Below are 14,004 nucleotides of genomic sequence, written 5' to 3'. Positions count from 1 at the left end.
AGAGAGCCAAGGCAAGAAGAGAAGATAAGAAATGTTGGGTGATTCCATGTTCACCCATTTGATTCTTTAAAGACTAGGAACTTCCATTTATTGAATTCCTACACCTCAAGATTACTTCTTTCACCATAATCGCATTCTTGTGAGTGATCGAGTGTTCCTATGGATTCTTGAAGGAGCTTTCACCATAATCAAGGAGTTCTTGTCAAGTGTTTGTGTTTTGCGTGTTACTCTTGGATGGTGTGCGTATCCTAGATGGTTAGGAGTCACTCAAGAGCCTATAAGTTCTATTTGTGAAGGACTCAAGAATTTGTACCAGCCACTTGGTGAAGATCTACCCTTAGTTAGGGCTTCTAAGTGCATGTCATGGTTAAATAGGTTGGTTTGTGCTCGATGGGACGCTTGGTGGAGGGCACAATTGGGATCCTTGTGATCATAGCACCTTTGGTTTGAAGTCTCCATCAACGTTGACGTAGGATAGCCCCAACTATCCCAACCATGAAAACATCCTCGTTTCACGAGTGTTTGCACTCTATTAACCATGCCTCCTACTTACTTGCAAGTTGTTATTTTCTACTCCCTCTGTAAAGAAATATAAGAGCATTTAGAGCACTACCAACCCCCTTGTGTACTTGAATACTAAGTTCCTTTGGTTGTCTAGTCCTTCTTGTCTTGTTGTAAAAATTGTCAACCCTAAAACTGGAAGTGGAACTTTCTGATATGAGTATTTCCCCCTCCAATACTTAGATCTCATCCCAACAATAATGCAAAGTATCCTGAGAAAAAGAAACAATAACTCAAAGTATAACTTAGTAGATTTTCCTTGTTTTACCAGTCTGATGGTGCTTGGTGGGATACCATATTATAGGTCTGATAATCGTACTATCAATAGGGACTATCATATGGGTAGATATTGATCACATCATATGTAGAGTGCTCAAACCTTCGCATTTTTGTATCCTCCTTTTTTGCTTCATCTTGGGTGGTTCTCTATGTGAGGATCTTGGAATTTTCAATTGCTTCTAAATGATCCTACGATCATCGGAATCGAAGTTTCAGTGACCAAGTTATGCATGTTTTAGTATCATGTCATTTGTTGTCCTCGGATATTCGGTACAAACCGGAGCTCCGGTGTGCTGGTACCCACCAGAATCCCTCCAGACCTACCTCTGGATGGTGAAATATTCCAATCAAAACTTTCTTGTCCACCCAACTCAGACAATTCTACTGAATTAAACTTAGTTTCCATTGTCTCTTTTTTGTGTGGATAGTTTCCATTGTCTCTTGGATGCCCACAAAGTCAAGACTGTTTATATTGATATGATCTTTGATAAAATTCTTTTTATCCTTATCACCAATACCTCTACAATTCCATATCAACCCCCTCAACATTTTTATAATTACCCTCTTTTCTCTTTTATATCTTTTTCCTCAAAAAAAAAACTGACCCGAGTGAAGCAGAAGGTAGGGAAAAGGGAATATTTCAACTAGTGATCATTCTTCTTTTTCATCTTTCCAACACAACTAATGACAGTCCTAATGACGGTTCGCTAATGACATCCTTCGTAACTGTCGGTTCGTAACACAAACAACCACCTAGCTAATGGGGTTAGCTCATGAGCTACCCATATTGCAATAATGCAGTCCCTGTTGCAATCACTAGATTCCCCACACGTGAATGCAATTCGGTTGCTGTTCATTCATTCAATCTCTTTCACTTTTTACAGAACTCACAAGTCTCCGTACAGTTGAACGCCCCGCCGCTTCCCCCGCTAGCCAAAATAACTCTACCGTCAGCTTGCCCGAAACGCAGTGAGCTCCAAACCCAACCGGAGCCCCACGGCCGGGCCACGGCCCCGCCTCCGGGAGGACGGCACACGGGGCTCGCTCGCTCGCTCGCCCCACGGCTGTACCGGCCGGCCGACCGGCGCGGTCAGAAATGGGTGGACGCGTCGCGTCGGGAGGGGGATAGTTGAGATAGCCAGATAGCCCCTCGAGGCTCGTGGCCGCGCCGCAGATAGGACACGGAGGCGTGGAGGCTTGGAGATTGGGTGGGATGGGGATTGGCTCCGGGGTGACGAGATGAGGGTGCGGCCTCTGGCCATTGGTTCTGGTTCCCCCGCCGGGATGCCGCCAAATCCCCTGAGCCCCCGTCGCTCTCCCCCGTGGCCAACGCGCTCGCCCGCCAGCCCGCCCGCGCGTACACTGCACTGCTGTGCAGCTGGGGACGCTCTGCGCCATTGGTTTCGTACCGTCCAGACCTTCTCTACTGACTGATAATCAAGGACACGGAGTTTACTAGCAGTTCAGTTATTCGAGCTTTGGAAACCTCTGTCAGTACGGTTCAAGTCACATACGCCCGGATGAATCTATGATGAATAATTTACTGTGCTCTCTCGCCGTCCATACAGCCCGATACTACTTTTGACATCACTACAGTTCTTTTCATCGAAAGAAGGAGAAGAAGAAGGCAGCACGAGTAGTTCTTGAAGCCAACATTTTCGTGGCTTACGTTATTCGTACACGGATGGCGGTAAAAGAGCTCTCACCAGCGTTCTAGAGCCTCTCCAGGCGCCGTGAATGGAAAACCTGCAAGTGGATAAATATGCGCCATGAGTTTTTTCAGAAGAAGCAGAGATGGTAGAATTAACACCATTCCCTTTGTCCCTTTTTTCCAACAAAAGAGAAGACCGATTTCTTCCTCGTTGCTAATGCCAGTAATCACTTGCACGGACGCATAAAACTGCACTTGCACACACATAAAAACCTCACCATTTGGCCGACAGAAGACTCGTGTCCCAGCCTCCCATGCTCTCTGTAACCACAACATTTTTGCATCCACTATTCCAAGTAAGAGAATACCCCAACATTCTATCCACTATTCATATTCACTGCCTGCCTTTGCTGCGCTCTTGTCCTCTTCCCACTCCGCCTGCGCCTTCATCTTCAGGTTCACAGAGCCAGTGGAAGCTGTTCAGCTCAGCTCAGCTAGCTAGTACTAGCTCGTAGCAGCATCTAGGCACTGCTATATATCACCTTATCCTCTCTCTAGCCCACCTCTCTCGCTCGCTCCCTCGCTATCTCCTCTCCTCCTCCTCCCCCTCACTACCTCGCAGCAGCAGCAGCAGCTCCGCAATGCCCAGAGCACGGTAGCCCCAGCCGTGCCTTCAGATTCTCATTCCGTTGCGAATTCGGGATAGAATTTGCCAGCGAGCGAGCGAGGTTTGTGGAAGCAGCAGCAAAGCTAGCGTTGCGAGGGCCGGGCGGGCGGCATGGCGCCCAAGGCGGGGAAGGCCAAGCCCAAGGCCAAGGGCGACAAGAAGAAGAAGGAAGAGAAAGGTACCACTGTCCTGCAAACCCATGCATGCTCCTACTCTGCAGATGAAACCTCTGCTGAATTTCAAGTTGAGAAGAGATGATGATGAAATTCTGCCGAATTTCTTCAATCTACTCCGAAATGGAAAGGAGCAGATTGTTTGTTTGCTTCGTACAGTTAACAGTTTATTAGTAGTAGCTTTTGTTTGTGATTGTGAATGAATGGATGGGTGAAATGAACGTATGTACTGATGCTGCAGTTCTGCCGACGGTGCTGGACGTGACCGTGGAGGCGCCGGACTACACCCACCTCACGCTCAAGGTGAGAAGACCGACCGCCCCGCCTGGCTAAGCTTATCTTCTTCCCTCCACGAGGTTTTACGTGGGGAGACCTCCATCAGTTACGGCCCACGCGATATCTACACCTTTGGCATTTTCTTCTCCTGCTACGTACCACGAACACTGCTGCAGTGGTTCACGCTGACTAAACGAGCTCACGTGCTTACTACAATTCACGCTCATGTCTACATATTCAGACAGATTAAAACCCGAGGAAAGATAAACTCGGGGCACAAACTCTGCCAAATTCCCCTTTTGCAGAAAAAAAAGAAAAACTCTGCCAAATTCTCTGTAAAAAAAGGGATTCGTGAAAGGAACTCCCATAGTGGTCCGTCAAAAGCATCGTGATAATTTCTTTACTCCCTCCGATCCATATTAATTGCCGTTGATTTAATACAAATTTAGTATAGGGAGGAGTAATAAAAATCTGACATGAGGATACATTTCAAAAGATAAAGTGGTCCATAGAATAACATCTGTGCCATGCCCAGGCGGGACACTACACAACTAGAGCAAGAGGTTAACTAGATAACTCTCTTTTGCTTAATTAACTGACGAGTCAAACATTTTGCCTCCGTTTAAAAGTGATCATCGAGGTAAGCTAGGGGAACTGAGTTACTGTAACAACAACTGAGCGACCAATTCATATGCGCCTTCTTGCACTTTCAGGGTATATCGACGGACAGGATCCTCGACGTGCGGAAGCTCCTGGCCGTCCACGTGGACACCTGCCACATCACCAGCTTCTCCCTCTCCCACGAGGTACACGCCACGCCACATACCCGAGCGGCTGAAAACGGCTTCACAATTCGAGCCAGCTGACATGCTGTACTTGTTACGTGGGCACAAATGCAGGTCCGCGGGCCCCAGCTCAAGGACACGGTGGAGATCGCCTCCCTGAAGCCCTGCCACCTCAGCATCGTCGAAGGTAAGGACGAACCCGCGAATAGCGCGTAAGTCGAGGGCCAAATCGCAAAAACGCGCGCTGACACGCTCCCTCTCTCGCAATGGCGCCGCAGAGGAGTACACGGAGGAGCTGGCCGTCGCGCACGTCCGCCGGCTGCTCGACGTCGTCGCCTGCACCACCGCGTTCGGGGTCAAGAAGCCCGAGCAGAAGCCCGCGCCCGCCACCGATGCGGCCGCCGAGGCCAACAAGCCAGGCTCGCCCGGCTCCGTGGTCGCCGGCGGCGGCGGCGGCGGCGGCGGCGGCGAGGAGCCCATGTACCCGCCGCCGAAGCTCGGGGAGTTCTACGACTTCTTCTCCTTCTCCCACCTCTCGCCGCCGATCCAGTGTACGTGCCAGTGCTGGTCATTTTTTTTCTTCTCTCTGTATTTTTCTAGCACATTTGGTACAGGAATGAGTAGTAGGTTCGAGTTGTATTTGGAGAACAAAATTCTGTTAGGGTTTTCCATTAATGTGATTGTGATCCATTGCAGACATCAGAAGGTCGACGCGCCCGTTCGTCGATGACAAGAGAGAGGAGGACTTCTTCCAGATCGATGTGAGGTTCCTACTGAATATTGTTACTGATTCGATGATAATATACAACAGTGACAACGAATAGTAGCTACTGTCTACTCTTATGTCAATTGTACTGAATGTACCACTAGATTTAGCTCGTCATATGAAAATTGTAGCCATGAGTAAGTCAGTGTTGTCGGTATCACTAATGTCTAATGGTGCCAAGGTTTTCAGTGTAGCTGTATACTATCAGTTGCAGTTATAGTTCGCTACCTTGTATGTTCTTGAAAAAAAACCGTTTGCTGACTTTGCTCGAGTTTGGGTGCCGGTACTCAGGTGAGGGTTTGTAACGGGAAGCCAGTGACGATCGTGGCATCCCGAGCTGGATTCTATCCGTCAGGGAAGCGAGCACTCATTAACCACTCCCTTGTTGGGTTGTTGCAGCAGACGAACCGTGGATTTGAGGCAGTAAGTAAAATATTGAGCTTGTTTAGTTTATTTCTTATCAATGGTTGATCATTAATATGGAAAATGTGTTCCAAATTTGCAGGCTTACAAGGCTCTTATGAAGGCTTTTGTTGAGCACAACAAGGTGAGATTCGCTAATGCTTGGTTTCTAACCAAAAACAAAATGTAATCAGATGTGCTTCAACATGTTACACTTTCAGAATCTGAACCAATATTTCTGGGCAAGTGGGGGCGTATGCTACTTTGCATCTAAATAGAATTCACAACTGCAATTTGGAAGTTTGAAGTTTGCTCTTTAATTCTCATTTCTTTCCAGTTTGGAAATCTTCCTTACGGATTCCGGTCAAACACTTGGGTCGTTCCCCCTGTTGTCGCGGATTCGCCATCAGTGTTCCCACCCCTTCCAACAGAAGATGAAACTTGGGGTGGCAATGGGGGTGGCCTGGGAAGAGATGGAAAACATGACCATAGACCGTGGGTGAAAGAATTTGCCATCCTTGCTGCAATGCCTTGTAAAACAGCTGAGGAGAGGCAAGTCCGAGACAGGAAGGCATTCCTACTCCATAGCTTGTTTGTAGATGTTGGTGTCCTTAAAGCTATTGCAGCTATCCAGAATTTGATCCCTGATGACAAGAGTTCACATGAAAAAGCAAATGGCACAGCAAGTTCAGTTCCGCACACACAACAAATTGGGGATATGAAAATAACGGTAACAAAAGACAAAGCAGATGCAAGTTCTAAGTCAGATGTTAAGTTAGATGGAAGTCAGGCTCCAGGAGTATCTTTTGATGAGCTTGCTAAGAGGAACCTGCTGAAGGGAATCACTGCTGATGAGAGTGCAACAGTACATGTAAAATCTTTTCTTCGATACAGACGATTACAAGATGCTTATATTTATTTTTTCTGTTAACTAAAGAAGTATTTCAACTGGTCTACAGGATACTGCTACTCTTGGTGTGGTTGTTGTGAAGCATTGTGGGTATACAGCTGTTGTCCAAGTTCCATTGGATGCTCAACTGACAACCGTTGTTCCAGCGCAGCAGGACATTCACATTGAAGACCAGCCGGAGGGAGGTAGCAATGCTCTCAACGTCAACAGGTTAGTACTGGGAACATTTACATGATGTACGGTTATTTTCTTGTGTTTATTTAACAACATGAGTTCACCCAAAACCAATTCCAAGTCATTTACTTCAGCTCCCGTGCACTTTGTCCTTTTTTTTTCTGCCACTGTATTGGTTAGATAAAACCAGCAATGACCGCTTTTCCCTTTGTCAGCTTAAGGATGCTGCTTCAGAAGTCATGTGTTCAGTCACCTGGAGCAGTTCAGCGGTTGCAGAGTTCTGATCCTGAAGAGAACATGGCTACCACAAATTTTGTCCGGAAAATAATTACAGATAGCATGCAGAATCTTGAAGGTGAGGCTCCAAGAGAAACAAGACCAATCAGATGGGAGCTTGGTGCTTGCTGGGTACAGCATCTACAGAATCAAACTTCTGAGAAGGCCGATGGTAAGAAAAGCGACGAGACTAAGGATGTTCCTACAGTAAAAGGCCTGGGAAAACAATTTGGTCAGCTTAAGGAGATCAAGAAGAAGTCAGATGACAAGAGTGGAAAGAGTGCATCCACAAAAGATAGTACTTCACCAAATACAAACGATGCACATTCAGACAACACTGCCAGCACAAAGGAGGATAAAGAGGCTATTCTGCAGAAAGCGCTAACAGAAGCTGCTTTCCAAAGATTAAAAGAATCTGAGACTGGACTTCATGCTAAGGTTTTTCCCTCATCATGTTGGCATTGGAGTTTCCTTAAATGTTTTCAGGCGAAATGAACTAATTTTGTACTAGGTCCCACTTCTCCAAACAACAGCACACCAAGTAGATGTCCAAACGAAAATTTACATTAGTCCACGGGTGGCCTTGCTGTGACTCAACTATCATTGTAGTTAGTTTCTTCATAAATTATGTTTCTATAAGGATGCCTAGCCCCTCTCAGTTAGTGAAGAATTTGCCCATTTGTTGATTGTTGTGTTGCTACAGGAAACAGACTGATATGGTACTCTATGTCGGTGACGTTTATGTCTCTCAACATGCTCTTCCCATTCTTTAACGTTACAGTATGCTTTACGATAAGATGTTTTTTCTGTGCAGTCCCCCGATGAATTGATTGAGATGGCATACAAATATTATGATGATACTGCCCTGCCAAAATTGGTAATATACTGTACTCATGTAGCAGCTACAATAACGTATTCCGGGTGGCACATTATTTTGACTGTCATCCTTATCCTGTTATCAGGTAGCAGACTTTGGCTCACTTGAGCTTTCCCCTGTTGATGGAAGGACATTGACAGATTTCATGCACACCAGAGGCCTCCAGATGCGCTCACTAGGACAAGTGGTACACACTATGTAGTTCAGTCAAGTTCAAGAACATATCTTCATTTATCTGAATAAATAAAAGAACATAAAACATCTGATAAAAATCACAATTGAAGTACTCTTTTATTTTGCTGTGTTTCAGGTTGAGCTTTCTGATAAGCTCCCGCATATACAGTCACTGTGTATACACGAGATGGTAGTTCGAGCATTTAAGCACATAGTTCGTGCAGTTATTGCAGCTGTCGATGATATAAATGACATGGCTCAATCAGTTGCATCGTGTTTAAATATATTGCTGGGACCATTTCCAGAAGAAAATAACGATGGCAAGTGCGGAGAGGATCATAATCTCAGGCAGAAGTGGTTGGAGGTCTTTTTAATGAAGAGATTTGGCTTGGCATGGAAAGACGAATATAGCCTTGATCTAAGAAAGTATGCCATTCTTCGTGGCCTCTGCCATAAGGTAATAGTTTAGATGTCACGGTAACTTGTTATTTTTAGGTTCAACAATTCTGACTATTCCTGTTCACTACTGGAACCATGATTCCAATAGGTAGGGCTTGAGCTAGTTACCAAAGACTACGACATGGATACACCACATGCATTCAGAAAGTCTGATATCATCAGTATTGTTCCCATCTACAAGGTAAATTTTAAACTTATGAAAACTGCAAATACCTGAGAAATGCATAAATAATTAATGGTTATTAACCATGATCTATTATCTGCAGCATGTTGCATGCTCGTCAGCAGATGGTCGCACCCTGTTGGAGTCATCCAAGACTTTCCTGGACAAAGGGAAACTTGAGGATGCTGTTAACTATGGCACAAAGGTATCCTGATCATACTATTACATCCATATGTTATGATTTCTTAAACACTACTCTAACTACTTCATACAATCTGGACATGACTGTATATGATGGTGCAGGCTCTTGCAAAACTGGTTGCTGTTTGTGGTCCGTATCATAGAATGACCGCAGGAGCATACAGCCTCTTGGCAGTAGTGCTTTATCATACTGGGGACTTCAACCAGGTACCAAAATTTTGGGACCTTGCTGCTAGTTATCTTTCACAGTATTCAGTAACACTGCCTAGTCTAATTTACATGAGCATTAGCTTATGTACAAACATTGTTAGTTCAAGGAATTGCACTAGGATTCTAATTTTTTTTTGGGTATTATAATTGGAACAAATGCAGAATCATTTTGGCAACACTGAAATGTGATGATCATGTGGAATCTGTAGATCATAAGCTGCTTTAGTGTAACAAATGCAATAATATTGCTCATCTGAGTGACCTGGAGCTGTCATGCACCTGTCACACGTTTAGCTTTTTAATGCATATAACTATCTGTTAGTATCCCCTGTTGCGCTGTGTTGTGGAGCTGACTTTATAATTCTTGTTGCTCTTTGGACCAGGCAACTATCTATCAACAGAAGGCTTTAGATATTAACGAGAGGGAACTTGGACTTGATCACCCAGATACTATGAAAAGCTATGGAGATCTTGCTGTTTTCTACTATCGCCTGCAACATACAGAATTGGCACTAAAGTAAGTGCATGCTGTAATTTATTGAAATTGCATGCTTAGTAGTTTGTTTTTGTCTCAGTTACCTATGATTTGTGTATTCTTCTTCCTGTGTTAACTACCTTATGTTCTGATTTGTATATTTCAGGTATGTGAATCGTGCCCTATATCTTTTGCACCTGACATGTGGCCCGTCTCACCCTAATACTGCTGCAACTTACATCAATGTTGCTATGATGGAAGAAGGGTTGGGTAATGTCCATGTAGCACTCCGTTACCTGCATGAGGCGCTAAAATGTAACCAACGGCTGCTTGGTGTTGATCACATACAGGTATGCAACTCAACCTCCCCTTGTGTTTCAGTGTGACTGTATGTTGTGCTCTGGCACATACACTAGTGCCCACTTACAAGGCTACACTGAAAGCTCATCTTTATTGACAGACGGCTGCTAGTTATCATGCTATTGCTATTGCTTTGTCTTTAATGGAAGCATACTCGTTGAGTGTCCAACATGAAAAAACCACTCTACGAATACTTCAATCAAAGCTCGGATCAGAAGATCTTCGGACACAGGTAATCAGAAATTAAAATGCTTCTGATGGTGAATTCTTCCACTTAGTATTCAGTTTTTTTTTTCCAATGACCTGCCTTTCTCATAGCAACAAGGAAATCTGATGACCCATATTTTCCACAGGATGCTGCTGCCTGGCTGGAATACTTCGAGTCCAAGGCACTAGAGCAGCAGGAAGCAGCACGCAACGGTACTCCAAAGCCTGATGCTTCAATAGCAAGCAGAGGCCATCTGAGGTAGACGACATAATAGCTTGTGATAGCTAAATATTTTCATTGAAGAGATGGCAAATTTTTTTTTTGAGTCGGTTTGCTAGTGAACATCAATATTGTGAGTGTCAACATGGATTCTCAATAAAGTTTAATAGAAGTGATGACCTGATCCAAAATGGAAACTTTTACCTTTATAGCTGTTCGGTTGGAGACAGTGCAAAAGGAAGAGAGTCTTCTGAAAAATCTAAATGCGTGGCTGTATTTACTGAATAATCAATTTTGAATACTGTCTGCTTCTTCAGTATGGATCTTATATTGTCCTTTTGTCAGTGTATCAGATCTTCTAGATTATATCAATCCAGATGATGAGCTCAAGGCTAAGGAAATGCAAAAGAAACAAGCCCGTGCTAAGGTAAGTTCATCATCAGGACTTTCTATATGTTGTCTTATCTCTCCAGTGGTCATCCTCATGCATTTACATTATGTATCGTAGATAAAAGGTCGTACCGGGCAAAACCCATCTGAATTAGCCGATGATGAAGATCAAAGGAGCCCTCCACCTAACAGTGATCGTTCATCAACCGAGAAGGAAAACCCTGAAGTCAAAGAGAAATTAACTGAGAAGAAAAATTCTCAAGTCAAAGAGAATGGAACCGTTGTTGAGCATGTGAAAGTGAAACTGGAAGAGGAGAAACCAAGTAACACTGTGGTCCACATGCCTCAAGATGATTATACTGAAGAGAACATATCTGAGGAGGGGTGGCAAGAGGCTGTTCCAAAGGGACGTACCACGGGGAATCGCAAAACTGGTGCAAGTGTGAGGAGGCCAAACCTGTCAAAGATCAGTACAAATGCCATTAATAATAGTGAGAATGGAAGATACAAAGGCAGAGTTCCATCCAACTCTTCCCCTCGAGTTTCACCTAATGAGACTGCAGCTTCTGTTGCTTCCAGCCCTCTTGCAAAGAAATTGGCGAAGAGTTCGAGCTTCAATTCCAAAGCAGGTAATCCCGCTATCTCATCAAACAGTGGGGAGAATTCACCCAAACCTAAATCCATGGCAGCAAGCTTAGCCACCACCCCTGCAGCTGCCAAGGTGATGCCATCTGCAGCACCAATTGTCAGTCAAACAGTAAGGAAGTCACTGTCATACAAGGAAGTGGCTATAGCTGCACCAGGAACTCTTGCGAAAGCGTTGAATAATGTGCATACAGAGCAAAAGGATGCAACTGATCCAGCTGTAAATCTTGAAAGTGCCAAGGCTCCCAAAGAAAGCAATGTTCGCCCTTCTGAAGAGAAAAATGGGGCAATACAAGTGTCACCAAAGGATAATAATTTGCAAGTGTCAAAAGCAACAGATGAGCACAAATCTCCCAGTTCTGATACTGAACAAGCCAATGGTTCGGTAGGATCAAATCAAGCTGAGAAGGCCTCAGATTCAGCAGAGACATCTACAGAGAAGAACCAATCACCAGCAGCACTAGCGGACGTCCCAAATGAAGAAGCAGCAACTTTGACTGAGGCAAATGATTCTTCCTCCAATGATGATGAAAGAGGTCCAGGAGAGGATAATCAAGAACAGCTGTCTAGTGGGGCCGAAAATGAGAAATCTTCACCATCTGGAAGTGAAAAGAATGATTCACCAGTAGAAGGAGCGAAAGAGACAGCCAGTAAACTTAATGCTGCCGCTGCTCCATTCAGTCCAGCCACCGTGCCAGCTTTTGGTTCAATGGCCGTACCAGGTTTCAGAGAACACGGAGGACTATTGCCATCGCCAGCCAATGTGCCCCCAATGCTGGCCATCCCTCTCCGTAAGCACCCTCACCAGTCTGCAACCGCAAGGGTCCCTTATGGTCCACGTCTAGCCGGAGGGTTCAACAGATCAGGGCACCGGGTGCCTCGTAACAAGCCTGTGTTGCCGAGTGGGGAAGTTCTTCCAGAGGCAGCCACATCCCCTAAAGTGATGAATCCTCATGCAGCGGAGTTTGTGCCGGGTCAATCTCGGAGTCCTGATGGCCATCCATCATCTCCTAATGAACCTCTGGCATCGCCAGCTGGTATTCAAGCATCACAGGAGGGGCTTCCATCATCTCCAGATAGTACTGTCGAGTCACCCAAGACTGCTTCCCCACAAGTGTCTGAAACTAGTGAGACTAGTCCTGAAGGAAATGATACATCTGGTGGAATTGATGTTGAAGCTGAGATTGAGAGCAAGAACACGGAGGAGAAGAACAACCATGTGGAATGTGAGGACAGTGAAGTGAAGCCTGATGAAACTATAGTTTCTGGAGGTGCTGAAGTTGATGCAACGGCCTCGATAGATGCTCAAGATGATGCTTCAGCCCCAAAAGATGCTCAAGATGATTCAAGCGTGACTGAAAAGCCGAAGTCCTGGGCTGATTACAGTGATGGAGAAGTCGAGGCCGTTCAGGTTGCGAGCTGAGAAAAGGTGGTCTTCTCAGCCTCTCAGGGAGTTACAGGAAGTTTTATTCATACACAGATGAGCCCTCCTTACGGGCAATAAAAGCATGCTAATGCAAACTGACACGCTGCTGTTTTTGCTGAAAGGAGGAGATGCTGGTTTTCTCGTTAGAGAATTAGTTGCTTTCTGATCTATTTCATGGTTCCTAGTACCTCTTTGTTTCTGCCACCCTGCACGGCTGCACCGGTGCCATGGTATTGCAAGGGTTCGCATTGCCATGGAACTTTAAAGGTCTTCCGAATGTCCAACTGCCATCATGGTGACCTTGTTTCAGCTTGCTTTGTCATTGCAAAGGAGCTTGGGAAGATCAGAGAGGTGGTAAACACGCCATCGTTCCCCCCATTTTGCTCGGCGTTTTTATTTCCTTTGTCGATGAACTGGACACACTGCCGACTTGACATCTTTCTATGTAGTTATTTCTTTTGAATTTTGATAAATTAGACTGTTGTAAAGAAAATCGATACTTCCTTGAGCAGGAAGTTTGTATCAAGTGTCCCTGTAATCATGCTGTTTCTTCTTTTTTTGGACAATTTTGCTGGTACAAGAATCATTCGATGAGACGCTGATCCATTTTGTGATTATTACTCGTTTTGATTAGGAGAATAAAAGATCTGTTTAATTTTTTGTATTGTTTGCGTGCATTTCTAGCATGTTTTTTTTTCTTTTGGCTTTGTGATCACGAAGAAGAAACTGCACCTTGACTTTTTACAAAAACTGGATTTCGACACTTAACTGCGACATCAGGAAGAGTTTATTCTTTAGCTATCCAAACCACATATACAAACTTGTTAGACTAATTCAACAATGACGCGTTTGGTAGCCTGCAATGCATAAGGTTCAAACAGGCCCGTGCTATGTAGTTTTGACATGTTTGGTTGCCTGCCTTACACCAAAATCTCGGCTCTGCACGATGTTTAAAGCACATGTTCAGTTTTTCTCACACTTCTTAATCCACTTCACGTAGTCCCTTCTAATCTATATAATCACGCTTCAATTCGACATAAGTTGTACACGAAAAATATACACGCTCGACGCTCTTGTCAGGCGATTGGTTTGGAGTTTCGTTGGTTGTAAGTGTTCATGTTTAGAGCTATTTTAAACTAGTTTTGTCAAATTCACCGCAAGCAGAGCACCATGCAGCACACACGGCACACATGCATGTATGTTCTTAGCTGTCGTTTCGTTGGAGTCGGGAGAACTGCCCACTGTCTTTGCGCCTGCTCTGCATCGGGTCGCGTGAA

At 44.8% G+C, this 14,004-nt stretch overlaps 1 protein-coding gene across 2 annotated transcripts; it reads left to right on the top strand.

Annotated features, from left to right (window-relative positions):
• The first annotated feature begins 2,942 nt into the window (after positions 1–2,942).
• LOC123145880 (protein TSS) lies at positions 2,943–13,391 on the top strand. 2 transcript variants are annotated; one of them, XM_044565389.1, is made up of 23 exons: positions 2,946–3,336; positions 3,573–3,634; positions 4,321–4,413; positions 4,507–4,579; positions 4,671–4,943; positions 5,089–5,153; positions 5,450–5,581; positions 5,664–5,705; positions 5,898–6,431; positions 6,520–6,680; positions 6,860–7,358; positions 7,735–7,797; positions 7,883–7,984; positions 8,108–8,428; positions 8,519–8,611; positions 8,697–8,798; positions 8,897–9,001; positions 9,388–9,521; positions 9,646–9,829; positions 9,940–10,071; positions 10,193–10,305; positions 10,612–10,693; positions 10,775–13,391. In XM_044565389.1, exons 1-23 carry the CDS (start codon positions 3,270–3,272, stop codon positions 12,722–12,724), a joined length of 5,382 nt encoding a protein of 1,793 aa, XP_044421324.1. In that variant the 5' UTR covers positions 2,946–3,269; the 3' UTR covers positions 12,725–13,391. The 2 variants fall into 2 exon arrangements, with proteins under 2 accessions (XP_044421325.1, XP_044421324.1); XM_044565390.1 differs by lacking the exon at positions 10,775–13,391 and having other exon boundaries at positions 2,943–3,336; positions 10,620–10,693.
• The last annotated feature ends 613 nt before the right edge of the window (positions 13,392–14,004 follow it).

The sequence above is a fragment of the Triticum aestivum genome, chromosome 6D (genome assembly GCF_018294505.1).
Source record: "Triticum aestivum cultivar Chinese Spring chromosome 6D, IWGSC CS RefSeq v2.1, whole genome shotgun sequence".
NCBI lineage: Eukaryota > Viridiplantae > Streptophyta > Magnoliopsida > Poales > Poaceae > Triticum > Triticum aestivum.
Note: the sequence above shows the minus strand (reverse complement) of the source record. Positions and strands in the feature narration are given on the sequence as shown.

What these genes read in the sequence shown, in the direction of transcription:
- LOC123145880 (XM_044565389.1), top strand. Translation starts at nt 3,270, where the DNA reads ATGGCGCCCAAGGCGGGGAAGGCCAAGCCCAAGGCCAAGGGCGACAAG. An exon ending in AATGCTCTCAACGTCAACAG is followed by an intron (nt 6,681 to 6,859) that starts GTTAGTACTGGG and finishes TCCCTTTGTCAG; the next exon opens with CTTAAGGATGCTGCTTCAGA. An exon ending in TTCGTGGCCTCTGCCATAAG is followed by an intron (nt 8,429 to 8,518) that starts GTAATAGTTTAG and finishes TGATTCCAATAG; the next exon opens with GTAGGGCTTGAGCTAGTTAC.